General features: G+C 40.5%; 1 protein-coding gene across 2 annotated transcripts in view; it reads right to left on the minus strand.

Annotated features, from left to right (window-relative positions):
• Positions 1–1,438: 1,438 nt before the first annotated feature.
• SLC38A1 (solute carrier family 38 member 1) overlaps positions 1,439–20,702 on the minus strand; it is a 63,952-nt gene continuing 44,688 nt past the window's right edge. The window contains exons 6-17 of one of the 2 annotated variants that reach the window (XM_068560471.1): positions 16,133–16,206; positions 14,592–14,684; positions 14,204–14,285; positions 13,139–13,221; positions 11,696–11,754; positions 11,458–11,574; positions 10,132–10,211; positions 6,919–7,019; positions 4,302–4,420; positions 3,639–3,780; positions 3,439–3,536; positions 1,439–1,652 (exon numbers count right to left, since the gene is read on the minus strand). In XM_068560471.1, the coding sequence (XP_068416572.1) occupies positions 1,551–1,652; positions 3,439–3,536; positions 3,639–3,780; positions 4,302–4,420; positions 6,919–7,019; positions 10,132–10,211; positions 11,458–11,574; positions 11,696–11,754; positions 13,139–13,221; positions 14,204–14,285; positions 14,592–14,684; positions 16,133–16,206 (1,150 nt within the window). In that variant the 3' untranslated portion in view covers positions 1,439–1,550. Of the gene's footprint in view, positions 1,653–1,920; positions 1,964–3,438; positions 3,537–3,638; positions 3,781–4,301; positions 4,421–6,918; positions 7,020–10,131; positions 10,212–11,457; positions 11,575–11,695; positions 11,755–13,138; positions 13,222–14,203; positions 14,286–14,591; positions 14,685–16,132; positions 16,207–20,702 lie in introns of those variants that run through there. The other variant, XM_068560472.1, reaches the window with a different exon arrangement.

Raw genomic sequence — 20,702 nt, forward strand, 5'->3', positions numbered from 1 at the left:
CTTCTCACTGTGTGATACGGACAATCCAATCATAGCTGACGGCCCAGCTTAGGCGGAATGCGGTGCTGGGTTTCTATACTGTCTCCTATGCCTTTCCAAGCTACCTTGTCCCAAACTCTCTTCTTTTTCAGCCTCTCTGTAGTTTCCTTCACTTGCTTTAGGAGAGGGGCTGGGGTAAGAGTGTGAGGCAACTCTGTCCTCCTGGGTGGGTCACGTCAGGCGGGCAGTAATGGCCCACCCTTGACTAGGGGCGAGAAGAGAGATAGCACAGATGCCAAAGTTCCCAACTGGGGGAAGAAAGGTACACAGTGATTTCATCACGTGTTCTTCTCAAAGACCATCTCTGAGGGTTCGTTTTCTTTTTTCAAGACTGGATGGATGGCTAATGGAGAAGAAATAGGAATGAGGCTTATTTAAGGTACAAAAATCTTATATTTGTAATAACCTAAATTTATAGATATAAAACAAGTCTTTTAAAGACCCCCCTAAAGTACCCAATATAAAACAGGAATTACTTATCCTAGATCATCCTTGGTTAGATACACATGATTCTCTGTGCAAAAAGCTGGTGGACATGAGTAAAAGCTGCTGGGTTTGTAATTGAAGAAAATGTTTTTCCCCCTTCAACAATACCGATGTAGGGCTGAAGGCTATCTGCATCCGAGGAATATTTCCTTAGGCATTTTGGACAATCTTTTTGTAGGACTCTTGCTTCTCAGTTTGTTACAAAGGTATCATGGTTCTTCCCCAATAGAAGTTGACTCAGATCAGAGCAACTCTGACAGAAATTGTCAAGGGGGAAACAAAACTTCACTTGCTAGATTACCCAGATGTGTAGATTAGCATGTTTACCAAGGTAAGAATCATTCCCATCCCTTTCCCAGCTGAGAACAGTCGCCAGACAATATCTCTGCACAGAATGGGATGCAGTGCCAGCGAGGCCATGGGCTGCTGAAGCTCGGCTGCCAGGTGATCAGAGCTGCCTCAAATATTGGGCATCCTCTGATCCAGCAAGGGTGCGCGCCCTGTGACTCTCATATGATTATCCCTATGTGCTATGTTAACCAAAATAGGCAAATTATTTACGAAACCATTTTTTTTCTCTGTAAAGCAAAATAAATATATACAATTCAAGATTCTTTTCTCTTCTAAAAAGGTACAGATATTATAAGCTGAACATCAGTAGGAAAATTATGTCAGAATCTGGATGTGTAATAAATAAACATGATGGATGATCATGTCTTCCAAGTTCTAAGAGACGATGAAATCACAAAAAAACAGAGTTAGGAGAGTGAAAAATAACTGACGGTGAAAAGTACTGGAAAATATGATTGCGTGAAATTTGGAACAAAAGAAATCCATAATCCTTAAAATTGATCCCCAATCTTGGAGGGACATGAACCATGATAGAAACAGGTCTCTGTTTTGTTACCAAAGTGTTATTCCATTGTGTATCTTGTAAATTTCTGTTTGCTTCTGTAAACTTGCAAAGGATGTGATGAGGGCTTGCTGATGAGTGGTAACTTGACTGTTTCCTTTTCCATCTGGTCTCAGTGGCCTTCATCACCACTTGATGAGCAGGCCCAGTCGTAGATAACCAAGGGAATGCTGACCAGGGAAAACAACACCCCCAGACCCAAGAAAAGGGCAGCCTGGAGTGACAGAAAGGCAAGGGTTATTTTCAGGGAAGCAAACATTTCCCACACATACCTGGGAAAAAACAGATACGCTTTCCCTCTCTTTTTGAGTCCCTCCGTATTTGGAGTTTGTTACAACTGTTGCTGAACTGTGAGACTCTTTCTAAAACTGTGTGCGTCTGATTCTCCAAGGATGGGAAACTAAGAAAAACCAGCTATGCAGAACCATCCTCTGCATTCTGTTCTTTGACTTCACAGTCACCTCAGAGTGACTCTGTTCTACAGCTGACGGTATCCTCACAGCTTCTTTCAGACTAAGACGACAACTGAAAAAAAGAATGGGCTTAGAAAACATACAGGTCACTTTATTACTCTTTACCAACCAACCTAGGTTATCTCTGGCAGGCAAACATTTCTGTTTGAAAAAGTGTTAAAAGGATATCAAAAAGCAAAGTAGATTTGATCGAGTGAAATAGGAAATGGGTGTCCAAAACGAAGTTATTTCAAGGGTTGATGAAGCCCACAGGGGGCAGGTTACTAACTCTAGAATCTGGAGAAGCCGAGATTATAAACTGCTTGGCCTTGAGAGTTTCCCATGAGAGCTGAAATTCAGGGAGAAGGATGAAGCATCTTGAGAGCCAGGGGGGCTGGACTAGACTCTGGATGAGGAGACAGAGGTAAGGGATGGGGAGGAGGTGAAGGGTGGCATTGGGAGGGCTGCACACAGGCTCACCAGCACCGGTCTGGTGTAACTCCCACTGGGTCCCCACATGGCCTGGATCCCTTGTCTAATGCTATTTGGTAGATCCTCCTAGCAGTTTTAAAATGGGAGCAGGGTTGGAGAGGCCCAGAGAATTCACGGGCAATAGGTCTCCATCACTGTCAGATTTAATCTTAGTTTACTTTACTGCTGTGCCTGAGTGACTGCTCCTTCCTCTCTGTCCCCATGAAGTCCCCGCTGGTCAGATCTAGAAGGATTGGGGATTTATGGCTTTAGGGCTAATCCTGCTGGGGAAGGAGGTGCTCTACCAGCATCAACGCTGCTTCTCCTAAATGCACAGCAATGATCCCCAATGCCTAGGTCTCTCATCCGGGTCTGTTGGCTCAGGTAACATGTAGATTGGAGTGCTTACACTATCTGGGAGGGCGGCTGAGAAGCCTTCTCCGAAGCCAAACATAATGGTGCTCCAGAAGGTACTCATGTAGCAGCCACTTCACCCCTGCTTCCCTCACTGTCTCCAAGTGCACCACCTTCAAGATGCCCTTGAACTTCACCAGACCTGGAAACAAGAATCCCAATATAGAAAGGTAGTTTCTGAATCCAGGTCTGTTGCTCCAAAGCATTTCTGTCAAATCATAAAAAGACTCTTTACGCTAACTCAGCCATTTAAATTAAGGCATTGCAGGTTCCCTGGGCTGTAGCATGGAGTTACAGGGCTAGGAGTTGTACTGAAACAGCAGACTGCATAAAATCTTTGAGCCCCTTTCCACTTCAGGTCTTGCTAAAGACAAGGCATTACCCTCCAGAGATACAGGATGATAAACGTCTGATCTCTCAGCTGGTCCTGCCCTCACAGAGCAAGAGCTAAGGCACAATAAGAGCAAAACCTGAAAATATTTTGAGAGAATGGAGAAGATTCTGACATGATATTTTAAATTTCCCAAATGGGCAAACACTAGGACTGCTGCCTACTTTGGAGATCACTAAAAGTAGTATTAGTTGGTGGAGATGGACTATTTATTTGATATATTTCAGTGAAAAACTAAGCAGAAAAATGAGAGTGGCTGGCACGAGACATACCCAAATTTGTTGAGTTCCTTTATCTCCATCTTGGCTTGTGATTTTTAAATAAAGAGATGAAGGAAGAATGAAAATAAGCATATTAGCAGACGTAACTCCTGAAAAATAAGAAAAAAAAAAGTTTGAGGTTGTTATTGTGAAACTTCAGGTTTCTAAACAGCTACTGTAAATAGAGTAAGCAGTAAGTCAGAAAGCCATACCTACGACTCCAAAAATATCCTTCATGGAGGGTATGAAGATCACCAACAAGTTGATAATAACCAGGAGTATGAAGGTCACCAAGACATGACGACATAAATTAAACTTTGTTTTCTTAGCCAGTTCAAATAAAGAAGAACGAACCTGCAGGAAAAGAAAACAAAAAATTCCGTAATGCCCACAGCATGCTGCCTTTCACATTTCTCAGCAGTGACTGAAAGACTGGTGCACAGGCATTTGGGACATGTTTTGTCACACCTAGTGAGTTTATAGATAGCTTTAACCGTCTGGGAAGCAGGGGGGCTTGACTTAAGATGGAAAGTCTTTTTCTTTACGAATAGGTAGTTTTCTTTTGCAGGGGGATAATTTCTGTTTTATCTATGACTGAGTGTTCTCTTCTGGTTCTTCTATATTTCCCTGTCATGGATGACTGGAATTCAAACAGTCTATCTACATTTCTCTGTAAAGAAGAGGGACAGATAAATTAGAACGAAGATTCATTCCATCAGAAGGTTACCCTAACTCACTGATCCCACTTTTTTTCCAAAGAGCCTTGGGATCCTTCCCTGATGCAGTTTCAATGATGCAGGAGAGTTCCCTGCAGCAGGTTTGCTCTGCAAGGAGGCCTCAGCTTTTCCCAAGTTGCACTGAGGCCTTTTACTCACCGTGAAAAATAACACCGGCACTGTGAGGATGACAGCGACAATGACAGCCAGCCGCACGGTCAGGATGAGGATGTCATCTTTACTCTGGTACTTGTGGAGGAGGTCCGAATGCACATTTTCTAAAACGAGGGAAAAGTAAGAGGGTGTTAAAACAAGACAAAAGCACATCACGGAATGACGGGTTTTCTGAGCCACAAAGAATTTGTAAACTAAAGGGCAAGGAAAGCAATGTTCTGGGTATCGAAGTGTCTATTCAACAATTTATAAAGTTGAAAAGAAAAATCCCCTGTGTGAGAGGGCACCACCTGTCCGCACGTACCTGTAGCAAAAAGGAATGTACAGTAATCACTAGAAGAAGTTACACCAAGTGGGGAGCTTAATATACACTACACTAAACCTAAGAGTAAGTTGGGGGCAGAAATACCATACGGTTGAAGCACAAAGCCCTTCTTCATCTAGGTTCTCCCCGACTTGATGCCATTCATCAAACAACACCGAATAGCCTCACTCTCGCTAAGTGGACTGCAGGCCCCCCGGGGCCACTTTCAAACTCTCCTCTTATAACTCAATGTCCAAGCGGCAGAGGTACCCATGGAACTTCACCATGGTGAAGTTCATCATTCTTCTCTTCCAGGTATGTTTTCCTCGTAAAAAAAGTACTTAGCTTATACACCACTTTGAACTTTTTCTCAACTCCGAACTTCAGAAAGTGCCATTTCAAAGACAACCAAAGCTAGAATGGCAGCCACTGAGAGCAAGAATGCTCACTCGTGTCTTTTTCATCAATGACTTTTGAGCAGTTAGTTGTGATTTGGGTGTGCTCGTGAGAAGAGGTGAGCTCAAGGTCCTTCTACTCTGCCGTCTTATCTCCAACTCGAAAATGCTCACTCCTTTGACAAAAGATAGTTTCCCTCCCTTCTCAAGGTTCAGGGTGTGGAATTCCAATTCTAGTCTGGGCCAGAGATTGGTCTCAATTTTAGAAAAAGGGCCCTAGGTTATAATAAAAATCTCCTTAGTTCTAACTTCCTTGATTCAAAATTCATAACCATCTAAAAATAGCTGAGTTTTTTCTTTGACCTAAGAGTATGAAAGGGTTTGGTATTCTATTCTATGTGGGAAAAAAATGGATTTGGCAAGAAAAATCATAGCTTGCACAAGGTTGCAGTGAGATCATTCAACTAACATTAGGCGCTCTCTCTCTCTCTCTCCCTCCCTTTACCCACTCTAATCCCTGCAACTCTGCAGGAAACTTAAGAACATCATCTTTTTTTTTTTTTAAACTCTCATATCATTTTGTTTGTTTGTTTGTTTATTTATTTATTTATTTATTTATTTTTGGTGTGTTGGGTCTTCGTTTCTGTGCGAGGGCTTTCTCTAGTTGCGGCAAGCGGGGGCCACTCTTCATCGCGGTGCGCGGGCCTCTCACTGTCACGGCCTCTCCTGTTGCGGAGCACAGGCTCCAGACGCGCAGGCTCAGTAGTTGTGGCTCACGGGCCCAGCTGCTCTGCGGCATGTGGGATCTTCCCAGACCAGGGCTCGAACCCGTGTCCCCTGCACTGGCAGGCAGATTCTCAACCACTGTGCCACCAGGGAAGCCCAAGAACACCATCTTTATGCAGAAATTGAATGTGGTATTTATGGACTCATTAGACAATGCTATTCTCCATCGTTTGTGAAAATGCTAATAAGGGAATTCCCTGGCGGTCCAGTGGTTAGGACTTGGTGCTTCCACTACTGAGGGCCCGGGTTCAACCCCTGGTTGGGGAACTAAGATCCCACAAACCACGTCGTGCGGCCAAAAAAAAAAAAAAAAAAAAATGGTAATAATACAACTGTATAATCAGGGTAGCCTTCCTCTCCAGGATGAATTGATCATCTCTAAATGTGTTTAAATTTTGAGACATTTGTGTTTATGAAAAAATGCCCCCAAGAAATATTAAATAGAGAATGTGAAATTTATGTATTTAAATTTAAATTAGGTCCCAAATTATAATGGTAATGAAAGATGTTAAATAAAGCTGCAGGATGATTGGAATAGAAGAGGATGAAGAGGTAGTAAAAGAAGGTAAACTATTCATACAGGGTCAATAAAAGTTACAAATGAAACCTTGTCATTTCTTTCAACTTTCTATGTCACTGCTTCAAATCGTTGCAAGGCTCCACCTGCCGCTGAACAATCAGGTGCTTTATTTTTAATTAATGCAGAGTGTCATGAGTGTAGCACTCTGCTGTTTCTCACTTTCAAAATCTGTCTCTGTCTCTCTTTTCTATTAATGGAATCTGACCCAGTTCTCAGCAGCAATTAGGAAAGCCTTCTCTGATTATAGTTTTAAACTTTCCTCAGTAAAGGTGGCGTGCTTATAAAATGCAATTTCTTTTAAGGACAGTATTAGGAGAAAAAATGACAGTATATTGTTTCAGTAATTATTCTATTGTGCAGTCTGCATGAATATGTAAAGGAACCACTGCCATTTGCTTTAAGTAGAAGAAAAGATCAGCAAAGTCAATGGACAGATTTGTTGCTTTTTGGGCTATCATATTAAAAGTTATTTTGATATTGATTTTTACTAATTTACTTACTAATACCTACATTTAGGTACTGACAGAAGGTACTTACCATAGAATGTCAAGTAGCCAAAAATGGCAGTCAAGAAATACATAACAAACATGGCGAAAAAGGAGATATTTGAAACCATCTGCATCTTTTTCTGTGATCGACTAAAAACAAAGATAAAGGAATTTGAAAAATTAAAAACCACATTACTGAATGTAAGCACCGGTGTTAACACTGAAGAATGGAACTTAACTTTCTATCAGGCTGGGGCTGGCCTGACCAGCTGAAATTACCCTCAGCAAATATGCCAGTTTATAATAACTTCTTTTACACCAAATGGGTATTGTGTGAGAGAAAGCCATGTAACAAACAATCCCTTGAATGTTCTTCCCCATTCTTTTGAAAGAATATCGAGTTCTCATCTGAAGAGCAAAGAGTATTTTTTAACATTTGTTTGATACTATCTCTACACTCAGCATGCACAGGAAAAAGGCAGAATAAATTCCAAAGCTGTTCTCTCAGCTCAGAGATCGGGGCAGAGCTACAACTTGACCTCGGTGTTCAGTTGCTAAAGCTGCTATTTAAGTTCCGGTTTTCCCACTGAATAGCCCCAGGGAAGCCTGAATGTCTCCAGAGCAATGAGTGCCTAAGAGCTCACAGCTGGGATAATGAAGGGCTCTCTCTTTCTCTCTTAGGTCAAGTTTACTCTGGGAGTTTGCATGAACCTCTAAGTTTCTTTAACTGCCCAAACAATTAGTCTACAAGACTTGTACTCAACAGTCGACCACCAACAGTCACAACATTTGATTGTGTCATAAAAGGGAGTATGGAAAACGAGAAAAATTGAGAAGTACCCACGTGAGGAAATTACAAACTAAAAGCTGAACTATTAAATTTAAAAGATGCCAAAGACGTACTTAAACACCCTAAATATAAGGTCATAAGGTAAGCCTGATGAACACATAGATAGGTAGATGTAAATACTGATACTTCAAAGTTTACTCATATATCAATTAAATATGAAAGAGGAAGAATAATGAGTGAATTCAATGCTAAATAACATCATCTTTATTTTTGTTTCAAAATGGAAACAGATAGCTATATTGTATATCTTTCTGAGTTTAAGACTATATACCATGATGCCTACTTCAAGAAACAAGAAAAATCTCAAATAAACAATCTAACCTGACACCTAGAGGAACTAGAAAAAGAAGAACAAAGTCCAAAGGAAGGAAACAAAGATCAGAGTGGAAATAAATGAAATAGAAACTAAAAAGTCAATAGAAAAGATCAATGAAACTAAGAGCCAATTCTTTCAAAAGATAAACAAAAATGACAAGCCTTTAGCTAGACTCACTAAGAAAAAAAGACAGAAGGCCCTGATAAATAAAATCAGAAACAAAAGAGGATAAATAACAATGGATACCACAGAAATACAAAGGATTACAAGAGAATATTATGAAAGCTATACGCCAACAAATTGGGCAACCTAGAAGAAATGGACAAATGCTTAGAATCATATAACCTTCCAAGATTGAATCATGAAGAAATAGAAAATCTGAATAGACTGATCACTAGTACAGAGATTAAAACAGTAATCAAAAACCTCCCAAAAAACAAAAGTCTCCAGGACCAGAGGGCTTCACTGGTGAATTCTACCAAACATTCAAAGAAGATTTAATACCTATCCTTCTCAAACTGTTCCAAAATTTTGAAGAGGAGGGAATGCCTCCTAACATTTTATGAGGTCAACATCACCATGATACCAAAACCAGACAAAGATGACACAAAAAAAATTGCTGGCCAATATCTCTGATGAACATAGATGCAAAAAATCCTCAACAAAATACTAGCAAACTGAATACAACAATACATCAAAAGGATCATACACTGTGATCAAGTGGAATTTATTCCAGGGATGCAAGGATAGGTCAACATTCACAAATCAATCAATGTGATATACCACATTAACAAAATACCCACTTATGATAAAAACTCAGTGAAGCGGGTACAGAAGGAACATACCTCAACATAATAAAGGCCATATATGACAAACCCACAGCTAACATCATTCTCAATGATGAAAAACTGGAAGTTATCTCTCTAAAATGAGGAAGAGGACAAGTATGCCCACTCTCACCACTCTTATTCAACCTAGTATCGAAAGTCCTAGCCAGAGCAATTAGGGAAGAAAACGAAATAAAAGGCATCCAAATTGGAAAACTGTCCCTATTTGCAGGTGACACGATTTTATGTATTGAAAACCCTGAAGACTCCACCAAAAAACCATTAGAAATAATAAACAAGTACAGTAAAGTTGCAGGGTACAAAATGAACACACAAAAATCTGCCATGTTTCTGTATGCTAACGATGAGCTAGCAGAAAGAGAAATTAAGAAAACAATCCATTTACAGCTGGAACAAAAAGAATAAAATACCTAGGAATAAATCTAACCAAGGAGGTAGCTACAGAGACTAGAGTAGTGGTTACCAGAGGGGAAGGGGTTGGGGGAGGACAAAATGGGTAAAAGGGATCAACTGTATGGTGATGGATGGAAACTAAATTTTTGGTGGTGAGCAGGATGTAATGTATATAAAAGGAGAAATATTAGGTTGTACACATGAAACCTATATAAGTTGTAAACCAGTTACCTCAAAAAAAGACACTATGCCATGATGACTGTTTTTATGTGGAAAGTCTGATAACAATAGGCTAAAAAGAGAACCCATGAGGGAATTTATAAGCAGGGCTTTCGTTTTCTCTAGAACAGCAATCAAAAACAAATCCATACAATCATTGTAATAGTTTGAAATGAACAACAATATTCTTTTGTCCAGTTTGTGGTCTTAACATTAATTTCTTCCTGCCTGATTTAGCAGCCTTCTCCAAGTACACCAAAAGGCAAATCAGATGCAGTGTATTTAGTGGTTCACAGATGGGTCTGAAGATTATTATTATCCACTTGCAGAATAATCATAAGTAACATAAAGCAACACAAATACTTGAACTCTCTTGAGTAATATAGAATTTGAAAAACCAAATTAACAAAAAAAAGCCCACAGAGTAAGCCACTTTATACATTTATGGCCAAAATATACTGCAGGTTTGTGATTTTTCTTGCTCAAGAATGGCAGAAAGTAAATGTTGAAGCTGGGTGATGAGTCGGGGGGGGGTGGTTCATCATATGAGTCCATTTATTTTAAATACAGTACTTGCCTATTAATGAGAGGCCCTAAAATGATTCAGTTTGCAAAAAAATTAAACAAATCTCTTACTCTTTAAGCTCGCTGTAAATTGGCAGGACAGACGGGTGGCAGACAAATGCAAATGCAATTGTTGGTAAAGCGTACACGGTCTATTTGAAAGAAAAAATATAAATGTTACGGAAAGGCATTTTTACCATAAAAATTGTACAGCTCCAGTATTTCTGAGCTGTCTTTTCATCTGACAGCCCTTCAGAATCCCTGGATTATTTGGTTATTAGGAGAGCTTTGGTATCGAAATAGGCGCAGCTTCTCTAAGAGAGCTTATCTAGCTTGAGACATTAGGCACTTGGCAGAGAGGGGTTCTAGAGCTGGGCTCACCCACAGTGTATTTTACAACCTCCAGGCACTGCGTCACCCCGTATTTATGTGGCGCTAGCGGGTTACATAGCACTTTCCTACATTATTTCACTGAATGCCCACAGCAACCCTGAGGCAGACCAGTGCTGTTCTCCTGACTCCCTCCAAGACAGGCTAGGCAACACGCCCAGAACTTCCACCTCCATTTTACTGCGCTTTGCACTATATAGGGCGCATCCATCAGACTTAAATATGGCATCTAAAAAGAAAGTTACTTTCTAAAAAGAAAATCACTTCACTGCTTTGGCTGTATTCTTGAGAGTTAAAAGACAGCGAGAGAGAGAACGAGCTAAATTAGTTTTCTTAGATAAGGTTTTTTAAAACTCCCAAATTCAATATAGTAACTTCTTATGCAAAAAGAAGTTGGCAGAGAAGGAGGGAAAAGTAACATTTCTCATGCTCTAATTTTGCCCAAGCACTGTACCAGGCACATTCTAACAAAACCCTGTAAGATACAGAATAGAATAGTCATTTTACAAATGGGGTTGATAATTTGCCTGAGGATTCAAATCCAAGCCTGACTGGTTCCATAGTCCATCATTTCCCAATATGTCGTATGAACGTTCCTTTAGTGCCAATTTGTGGTGGTGTCTATATTTCAACTGTGCATACTGGGGAAGTCTGAGGTGTTCCTTTCTGTCACCACAAGATAAGAAGCAGTGGGCTAAGGATGTTAGTTATTAATCTGTTTTTAAAGATCTACAAGGAATAACAGAGCTGAGACAATTATCCAGAGTGAGGTTTTCACAGGGAATACTTAAGGCTGTCCTACACATAAACTGGGTAAAAGGGAGAATGAAATATACAATTTGTATATTTCTCCAAGGTCCCTAAATGGATTGTGGCAGTTGGAAGCAGTGATACAGTGTTCTTTTGAGAACAATCACATCAAAGACAGTTTAATCAAAAGAAGTTTGAGAAATAAAAATGCCCTTAGTAAAAATGCTCGTTTTTATATTTAAAGGATAAGAAACTTACCTTTGAATTGAAGGTAACATATTTTGGCGTACACATGTCAGCATTTGTTGAATTAGCACTTATTGTTGAATTTAGCTCTGGAACAATGCAGGGAATTTGAAATTTCTTGTATATAACCTAGTATTAAAAAATAAAGGAGAAACAATCAGACTTTATCAAATAAAGCCAAATAATGCATAATTATTACATAGCATCATACTATGGCAAAACCAAGCCAACCATTTCAATCAGCACTTACCACAATTAGGAAAAAAACCATACAGCTCAAGGAAAATCCACTAGTATAGCCAAGATAGCCTAAAAAAAAAAGTTTAAAGAATTCTTATTATTTCATCCATCACCTCTTTCAATGCATTATTTCAAGCATAGTTTGGGGTTCCAATAATATTCATACATGCTAATATTAATACAAGATTATTTGATAGTGCTACCTTACTTGGCAAAAATGGTGACTTTAAATTAAAACATTATAGCATTATGTGTTTTGATTCCAGTTCTTCCTGACACACTAGATAGAGAACACAGATTCCCAGAATCCAGGGGAAAAGAACTTCCCAAATTTGGCCATAGGTCTCTGTTGCTGTACTCGGATGGATTCCTATGGCCAATTCCCATTTACCCCTTGATCCATTCAATAATTCTTGACTATGCACATATTGTGTAAATACTGAATATACACAGAGGAGAGGAAGTGGTTTCCAGCGAGAAACTGAACACCTGAGGATCTCCACCTTGCTCCCCTTAGAATACCTGGGAGATCTCCGAACACCGTAATCTCCAGAAAGGCAGAGTTAAGTGGTCTCTGGGGGCTGCACTATTCTCACCCCTGGGGGAGAAGAGCCCTTCTCCACTTGCACTGAAAAGAGCTACATGTATACACACAGAAAAGCTTAAACACAGACTCAGAAACCAGATAATTAAGTAGCTTAAAAAAATCTACTTATAGGTCTCACAGAACAGCTACAGAGGCTTGGTATTTTTCATACAAAACAAAAAATTATGGTTAGCAATCATTTTGGGAAGAACATTAAACGTCTGCCTTGAATGAGCCCAGAATTAAAGGAAATGCATTTCAGAGGCTTTGGACTGGACGGCAGTCTGGCTGCATTATTCCACACACGAAATGTCCATAACATCAGGGACCCTGGTCTCCAACTATAGGCGCGCACACAAAAATGTCAAAACCAAATGGATATGACTTAGTGATTATCTACCACTTTTGACTTTTTGCTTCTCTCTCTCCCTTTAATGAAGCAAATAATTGAGACGGGTTAGCCTCTGATAATTTAAGAGTGATTCATAATACTTTGGGGTAAAAATATAAGCAATTTTCTGTCTTGATATCAGATGTGAAATTCTGCTCGTCTAAATAATCAGAGTATGTAAGACCTTGTATGAGCAGAATTCCATTTTCTGGACTTTGTGCTTTTGGACAGAGCACTGTCTGTTGCTGGTCCCAGGACCTCCCTTCTTCCCTCCACGGCTTAGTAGAGGGATTGCTTAGGAAGTCACATACCAACCAGTGTTTTTATCCCATATTAAAGTCAAGCCTGATTAATACTTGTAATCACTCATTTAATCTTTACCCTACAAGTGAAAGCAGAGGGCAAAGTTGTTCGTTTTTATTAGGTTTCTGATTCATCTGGGTATTGTAGAGACTATGAGAAAAGCAAGCTCTTACCTAAGTTCTTCAAGAGACACAGAGGGAGAATTATGCCAAAGGTAACTACCACCACCAGAAGACGGCCATCCACGTACCAGGCTCTGAAAAGCATGTGAACAGTTAGGTCACATTTTCTTAGAAAGTGACTTTTCTTTCCTCACACGTAAAACTTCACAATATTTAAACTTTGTTAACTATTATTAATGTTTACCATTAACTTTTATCATTATTCAGGTTTTATCCAACCACTCTGACCCAACCACTAGTCACTTACTCTCATCTCTCTCCCCATGCAGCAGCAGAAGAGATATTGCTTCCCCCCTCACTCCCACTGGCTAAGCCTGCCATTCCTCTGAATTATTTACATCGTTTCAAAGCTGAATGCACACATCACGTTCTGTCAGATTACAACTTCTCTTATCAATTATTTAAAGAGAAAGTTCCTTTCTGTTTTGCTTGGCTAATATCATCGAAAAACAAGTCACCACAAGTAGCCATTGCTTTCTCCCTAATCCCTTGTATTTGACCTTGAATCCTGATGAAAGAACACTAGGAACTCTGGTTTCTATGATTCTCCCTTGAAAGAAAACAGAGAAACTAAGACTGACAAGAACTGTTAAACAAGAGGTAGTCAAAACACAGGATGTACCAAACGCAGCTGCAACATTTTCCAAGGTTAGCTACATCTTTAATGAGGTTGGCTCATGTCAATTCTGCTCCCCAGATGCTCTGTCCCTTCTTTAAGGAAGAGACTCGGGTCTTAATCTTGCTTGTTCCACTTCTGTGTCAAAAATACTCCATATCTGTTCTACTTCATAGAAACTGGATGTAGATTTCAGGCTCTTGGGAAATTGCAGCACCGAGCGTTTTCAGCATGACCAATGAATCTACCTTTTAAATGCTCAGATTCAAATGGCTCTGCCTGCTTCCTTCATTTATATACCCCCCAGAAACTACAAACCAAGAAAAAACAGCCTAGGGAAAACTCTGTTTCTGCCGCCTTCATAAAACAAAAACGTTGGTTAGCCCACATTTCAGTTAAAAGCATTTTAGTTATCTCACAAACAACGGTCTATAACTTACGAAAATGTCTCTTCCTTTCCCATTAGAAACTTTATGGCAGAGGGTAGTTCGTTTTTTACTATGAAGAGGTAGCTCAGCATTGCTAGAGGAAAACGAGAACATTTTTAGAAAGAGGATACTGAGGCTCATGTTGCAAGCTATATAAAAGGTCACCAGCCTGTTCCTAGACTAACCTTCAATAAGACACAAAGACAGCTGTAGACACTGTCCCAGTATCCTTGGTTGTTAAGTGACTACTGTCTCTGCTGGACTTTCCAAGCGCCATTTTAGCAATGAGAATGATACTGCTTGAATTATGTTAAAATTCACGTGGCCACCCAACCAGCAGGATTAGAAAGAAATAATCGTGTTCACAACTTTAATGTATAGAAAAACACGATCTTTTTACCTCCAGTGTTCTGTAGGGAGGTGGCTCCGAAGATGACAAGTTTCCCTGTGGTGCCAAAGACCTGTTCTCCCAGCTTTTCATAAACCATGCAGCCTGTTTAAAAACCACAGTTGAGAACAGAAGAAATGACAGAGTTCCCTACGTTCAAAATAGCCAAGATTTCATCATTCTATTGACGATTCCCCAAGTTATTGTGTCTTTATCAAAAATCACACAAATAGCCTTCTTGGCTTTGCAAGGGTTAAGGCATTCTCATTACAAAACAACCCCTTGACATTTTTAAATGTCAGACATGACCACCATTTTTTCTTTTTCAGGTTGGCTACAAAAGCACTGCAAATAAACGATGAGGTCATAAGCCTTATTTTTTTTTACTGTCTCAAAAGTCTCCCTACTTTACTGGGGGGGAAGTTCCCACTCTGATCTTATTCTCAGGTCTGGTGTGTATCATTAAAATAAAAATTTGATTTAAAAATAAAAATCCTGATGCTTGGGAAGAAAAGTTCCTTTTGAATGAATTACCTGAACTGATTAGGCTAACACGGAATTATCTTAGTAATATTCCAACAATGCCTCATGGGTCCTAAATATAGTAACGAGCTTAGAAACATGTAATAACCACGACATCAGAATTCTGACCTTTGATAAAATTTAGTTCAGAGATTTGCAACTCACAAAAGAGGGAAGCAGGTAACTCTGTCAAGAGAATAATTTGGCCATAGCAAAATTCTACAGTGTTCAGCCGGCTCATGTCAATAAATACTAAAATGTTAAACCGTTCGTTTAAGAAAATGGGTTTATATTTCTTTGTAACAGTTCAGCTCACGTTTTTCAAAAGGTTCACAGGAAGCAATATGGGTCAGACTATAATTAAACTTTTGTTTATTCTCTCATAAGACTGGTGTTTAAACTAGACAATGGTTAGATCTGCAGTTTATTACAAAATGTTCCAGTTAAATGGAGTCATCTACATACAATAATAGTCGGCCAATGTGGTTTTAGCTAAAGTAAAAGTCAAAGTATTACAAACGTAATCCAGTGTCCCAGGAACAGAAAATAAACACTTCAGGTATTACACTGCCCAGAGAACCTGAAGTCTTTTCACAGCACACTCACTCCCACATTGCATTGGGAATCACATTTTCTCCTTGGAATATGCACGAAAGAGAATGAAAGCTCTGTTTACTTTTGAAACCTTGGAGGCTATAATATAAAAACATGGGATCTGATTTTATAAAGACCTAAGGAAAAAGCCGAGGCCTTTAAAATGAAGTCATCTTAAACTAGAAAAGCAGGTATAATTGAGGGTTCTCTTTAAATGGCAACGTTATTTGCTCATTGTTCGTAACAAGTTAACTTATATGTCGCTCTATCTATTTCTCTAGGTAAATTCCTCTATAGGTCTTCCAGTGACCACAGGTCAAAGTACTGTTTTTCTTTAATAATCAAGTTGCTGAAGAGGGAGAGAATCATTTGTTCGCAATATCACCATGAGAATCAACTTCCCTGGCTTTACAAAACTACACGTGCTATCAGCTTACCTGTTTCCTTTGAACAGATCAACAGAAGGTTGATTGAATATATAGACAGCAGTGTTACTGAAGTCAAAAGTACCCTAAAGCAAAGAAAATAAGTCTTGTGATAACTATAAAGAACACAGACTCTGACCTTACGTTGCATTGGGTTGGCCAAAAAGTTCGTTCAGGTTTTGTGTTCACACGTTACGGAAAAACCCAAATAAACTTTTTGGCCAAACCAACAGAAAGACCAAGGCTGATTTATATGTTATACGGTTAACACTATTCATTGACAGGATCCAGATACTGGAACCTATTAGTCACACCCTCCTTAACATCCTCAATAAAAACGTTCTACCAAGTAAAGAAGTGCTCATTAGAATGTAACTCCAAGAATTCAACTGCTTTACATAATCCTAAGCGTAAACAGAAATAGCTCTCTGGGATCATTTCAGTTGAGGTGACTTTAAAACAACATTGTGAAAGAAAGCTTTTGTGGTCTATGGTACACTTGCTGTGACACCCCCGTGAGGAAGTGTGAGAAAGGGGGGGTGAGGGTGGGAGTGGGGTGAGTGGGGATGTTGAGGGAAAGGTGTGCAGTGACCCTTAGGTCCAGGACAACGTGACTGTGGGCACCTTGCTTGATGTCTCCCATTCCTCGCCTATAACAGAAGGCCAAACGGTGTCTAGGTTCTTTCCACCTAATTACTCTATGGCTATCTTTGAATCTATACGTTAGACCACTGAGATAATTCACTTTTTTTTGCACCCGGTTCCTCTTAAAATAATAATAAGTTTCCCTCTCTTAACAGATGGGAAAAGTTTGACAATCAAGCAGAATGAAAAGACTTTGTCGAACGACGAACTCATGTTTTTGTTTTAGTACATCTGGCTCATTATCAAACCTTCCTCGAGAAAAAGCACAGTTAAAATTATGTGGGAGATGGCATAGATTATTTCTGAATCATTTGGTTAAAACAGACCTAAGAATTGCAAATAAAGCTTATTTATTTAAAGAACTAAATTCCAGTCCCCTAGATGAGACCGCTCACTTCCTGATGTAGGGAAATACGTCCCAGGAACAATGCATTACTGCAATTGATTCCATGTTTGAGTAATTAAGGCAATTATTTTTCTAGCAAGTACTGCTGAGCGGTGCTTGGCGCCTTGTGCAATCCTCTCTGCGTGGGCCTCTTCCCAGCCCTTCCCCCGCTCCGCACACTTGCTGAACCACTGCTCAGATGTCACCTCCTCAGGTACCTTCCCTTGCCCCAGGCAGAAACACTGCTTCTTAGCTTTCTCTTGTCTCGCGGCATTTTGTTTCTCCTCTGTTTCAACCATGGGGAAATAAACGGGGGAGTACAGACAGCCAAGGGCAGAGCAGACAGACCGCCAGAGACTGGCCAGAAACCGTAAGAGTGACAGGGCTCGGCAGAGGTAAAACAAACACTGGGAGAAAGAATGGAAAATCTAACTCTTCAGGTGAAGGTCCAACTGACCAGCTAATAAAGGGGAATTTAGGTTAAGATATGATTGTAAGGAAGTACATTCGGACATATATTGACTCAGATCCCTGAGTAAGAGGGCGAATAAGAGGGTAAGTCCCTTATTACCTATTCTGGTTAAGGGACACGAAAAACTGAGAGTCAGCATTTACTAAGCAATCCAGCAGTTTTGAGATCTGTAATGGAACATGATTTGCTATGCTCTGCCAGAGAGTAAGAGACAGGACACAACTGTGGTATGATTTTTCCTTCATCTTATAATATTTATGTTAAGGAAGCAAGCCTTGAGTTTCACTCAGAGTTCACTCATGTTGATACTGAACCGTAAGTGGCAACTTCCACATGTGCCTGTGACAGGCCACAGGGGATTTCTGTGGCAAAGAAGATCCTGGGCTACCAACTGGGGATAGAAATGGATGCCATTTGAGGATTAGCCATGGGCTCTTCTGAAGTGACCCTGTCCTCTGTTGAACTGACTCTCCTGGGACTGACCTGGGAAGGAGAGGACATATCACCACTGGGCCCCAGGCTAATGAGTGAAGAGTATGACCTTTCGAAATATGTACGTTGTAGGAGGGATAATTACTAACATCTACCTAATGGGTAACCAGAGGCCCGCAGCCAGGGAGAACTGGGTCCTCAGTAGCGAAAGAAACATTCTACGGAAACATCTGTTCCCCCAGCCAGTAGCCCTGGGACCACATGTTCTTGCACGTAGCGGCTCTGAGCCATTCTTTTGGGTGGGCTTCTCTGTAGATGATACTCAGCTGGCCTGTGGCCCTTGGCAAAAGAGAAAGGATTTCTTCATAAACTCGTCTCACCTCTTTTTCTTTCCCAAGTGGGAGAAAAGTGTTGATCAGGGAAGATTTTAGCAGGGAGCTCACCTATCTCCTTCCCCACACTTAACAACAGCAGAATGAGACCCTTCCACAGAGATGACAACAAGCCCCTTGCTCCCACGTCTGAAAGACATCACGCCGCACCCCCGGCCAAACGACCCATAGTAAGTCTGACAGCCAATCCCTGAAGACCCTTTTCTCCATCCCTCCCAACATACAGACCTTCCCTTCCAAGACTGAAAACTAATATAAAGCAAAAACCTTTTTCTATCAGGTCACTAAAAGGCAACTTCTGTATGTAAAATTCTATGACTGCTTTAGCCTATAACAGAATCTAGCATTAATGGAATTGAAATTTAGAAAAGTATATCTCCCTATTTAGATTCTTAGAAAGAAGCAATAAAATATCGAATTGGTTATCACAGATCCTAGAATAGTTTAAGAGGATCCAGTCGGAGCTGACATCTAAAAGAAAGAGCAGGGAGAATGACTCGTGAGACTAAGGACTTATTTGAACATTTCTTCTATTTTGAGCATGACTGTGCCCCTATTTACCCAAGTAAATATTTGTACATATAGTTTGGTTTCCTGGAGGAGAAACATAAGCTGGTATTCCTATGCTAAGAGGAACAGAAGTGATTCATTTTTTTCATTTCATCTGGGTATCACGTAAGCTTTCACACTGCTAACCACTGACCAAAAGTTTTCATATGGTTGGGGCAAAAGCTGCTCGCTGAAAAAGGCATGTTTCAACGGGAACCAAACCTCAACAACAGGCAACCGAGTTGTCAAGGTATTAATAGTTCAGACTGATGTTCAGCCTTGAAGAGAAGGGGACCTAGAACATATGACTGAACACGGGCCCTGGGGAAGCAGTGGCGGGAGAGTTAGTCTTGCGAAGAATGTGTTCAGGGATTTTGAGAACCCTCATGTGTCAGCGATACTTTGAAAAACATGGTGCAGGGACATTCCAGTAGATTTTGTGTCCCCTGAGAAGAAAGAGGCTGGTTAGGAAACAGAATTCTAGACTCCTGGACTGGGGAGAGACCTTCAGAGACTACCCTGGCCAGCTTTTCAGGCAGGATGGGAAACCTCTATGCTCTGTGCCAACACACAGGCATCCAGGTCTGCAAAGTCTTCTGTCAGGGGACACATATGCACCCCATCCTGCTTCTGGAAAGTGCTGTGCACTGGAACTGAGGCTGAGCTGAAACTACTGCTGCTATGTTTATCTTGGGTCCTTATTTTACCCTCTGGACCTACTTGAATCTACTTGAAATCTAACCCCTCTTCCACCTAAAGGTCCATCTGACGGTGCTCATTTTAAGATGGTGCTCTTTAACTTAAACTTCTCCAGTACTTTCAGCTGTTCATCCTGTGATGGGAGTGTTCAGCTGTTTACAGCTCAGTCGTGGTCCAGTTTCTCAACCATCCTTTTTAACGGCTGGGTGCCAAGAAAAGCACGATGCTCTCACATTAGTTTTTTTTTTTTTTTAATATTTATTTATTTATTTATTTATTTATTTATTTATTTTTGGCTGTGTTGGGTCTTTGTTTCTGTGCGAGGGCTTCCTCTAGTTGCGGCGAGCGGGGGCCACTCTTCATCGCGGTGCACGGGCCTCTCACTATTGCGGCCTCTCTTGTTGCGGAGCACAGGCTCCAGACGCGCAGGCTCAGTAATTGTGGCTCACGGGCCCAGTTGCTCCGCGGCATGTGGGATCTTCCCAGACCAGGGCTCGAACCCGTGTCCCCTGCATTGGCAGGCAGATTCTCAACCACTGCGCCACCAGGGAAGCCCCCCTCACATTAGTTTTGATCCAGACAGTGCAAAGCACAGTAAGATTATTAACTTGAGTTGGACATCCTGCTTTTTTTTTTTTTATTCTTTTTATTAGTAATGTTGAGCATCTTTTCATGTGCCTCTTGGCCATCTGTATGCCTTTTTTGCTTTAATTTTTTTATACAGCAGGTTAGTTATCTATTAGTTATTAGTTTTCTACGTTATACATATTAGTGTATATATGTCAATCCCAATCTCCCAATTCATTCCACCCCACCCCCCTACCCCTGCTTTCCCCACTTGCTGTGCATGTTTGTTCTCTACATCTGTGTCTCTATTTCTGCCTTGCAAACTGGTTCATCTGTAGCATTTTTCTAGATTCCACATATATGCGTTAATATACGATATTTTTCTCTTTCTGACTTATTTCACTCTGTATGACAGCCTCTATGTCCATCCACGTCTCTACA

Source organism: Eschrichtius robustus, chromosome 13 (assembly GCF_028021215.1).
Source record: "Eschrichtius robustus isolate mEscRob2 chromosome 13, mEscRob2.pri, whole genome shotgun sequence".
NCBI lineage: Eukaryota > Metazoa > Chordata > Mammalia > Artiodactyla > Eschrichtiidae > Eschrichtius > Eschrichtius robustus.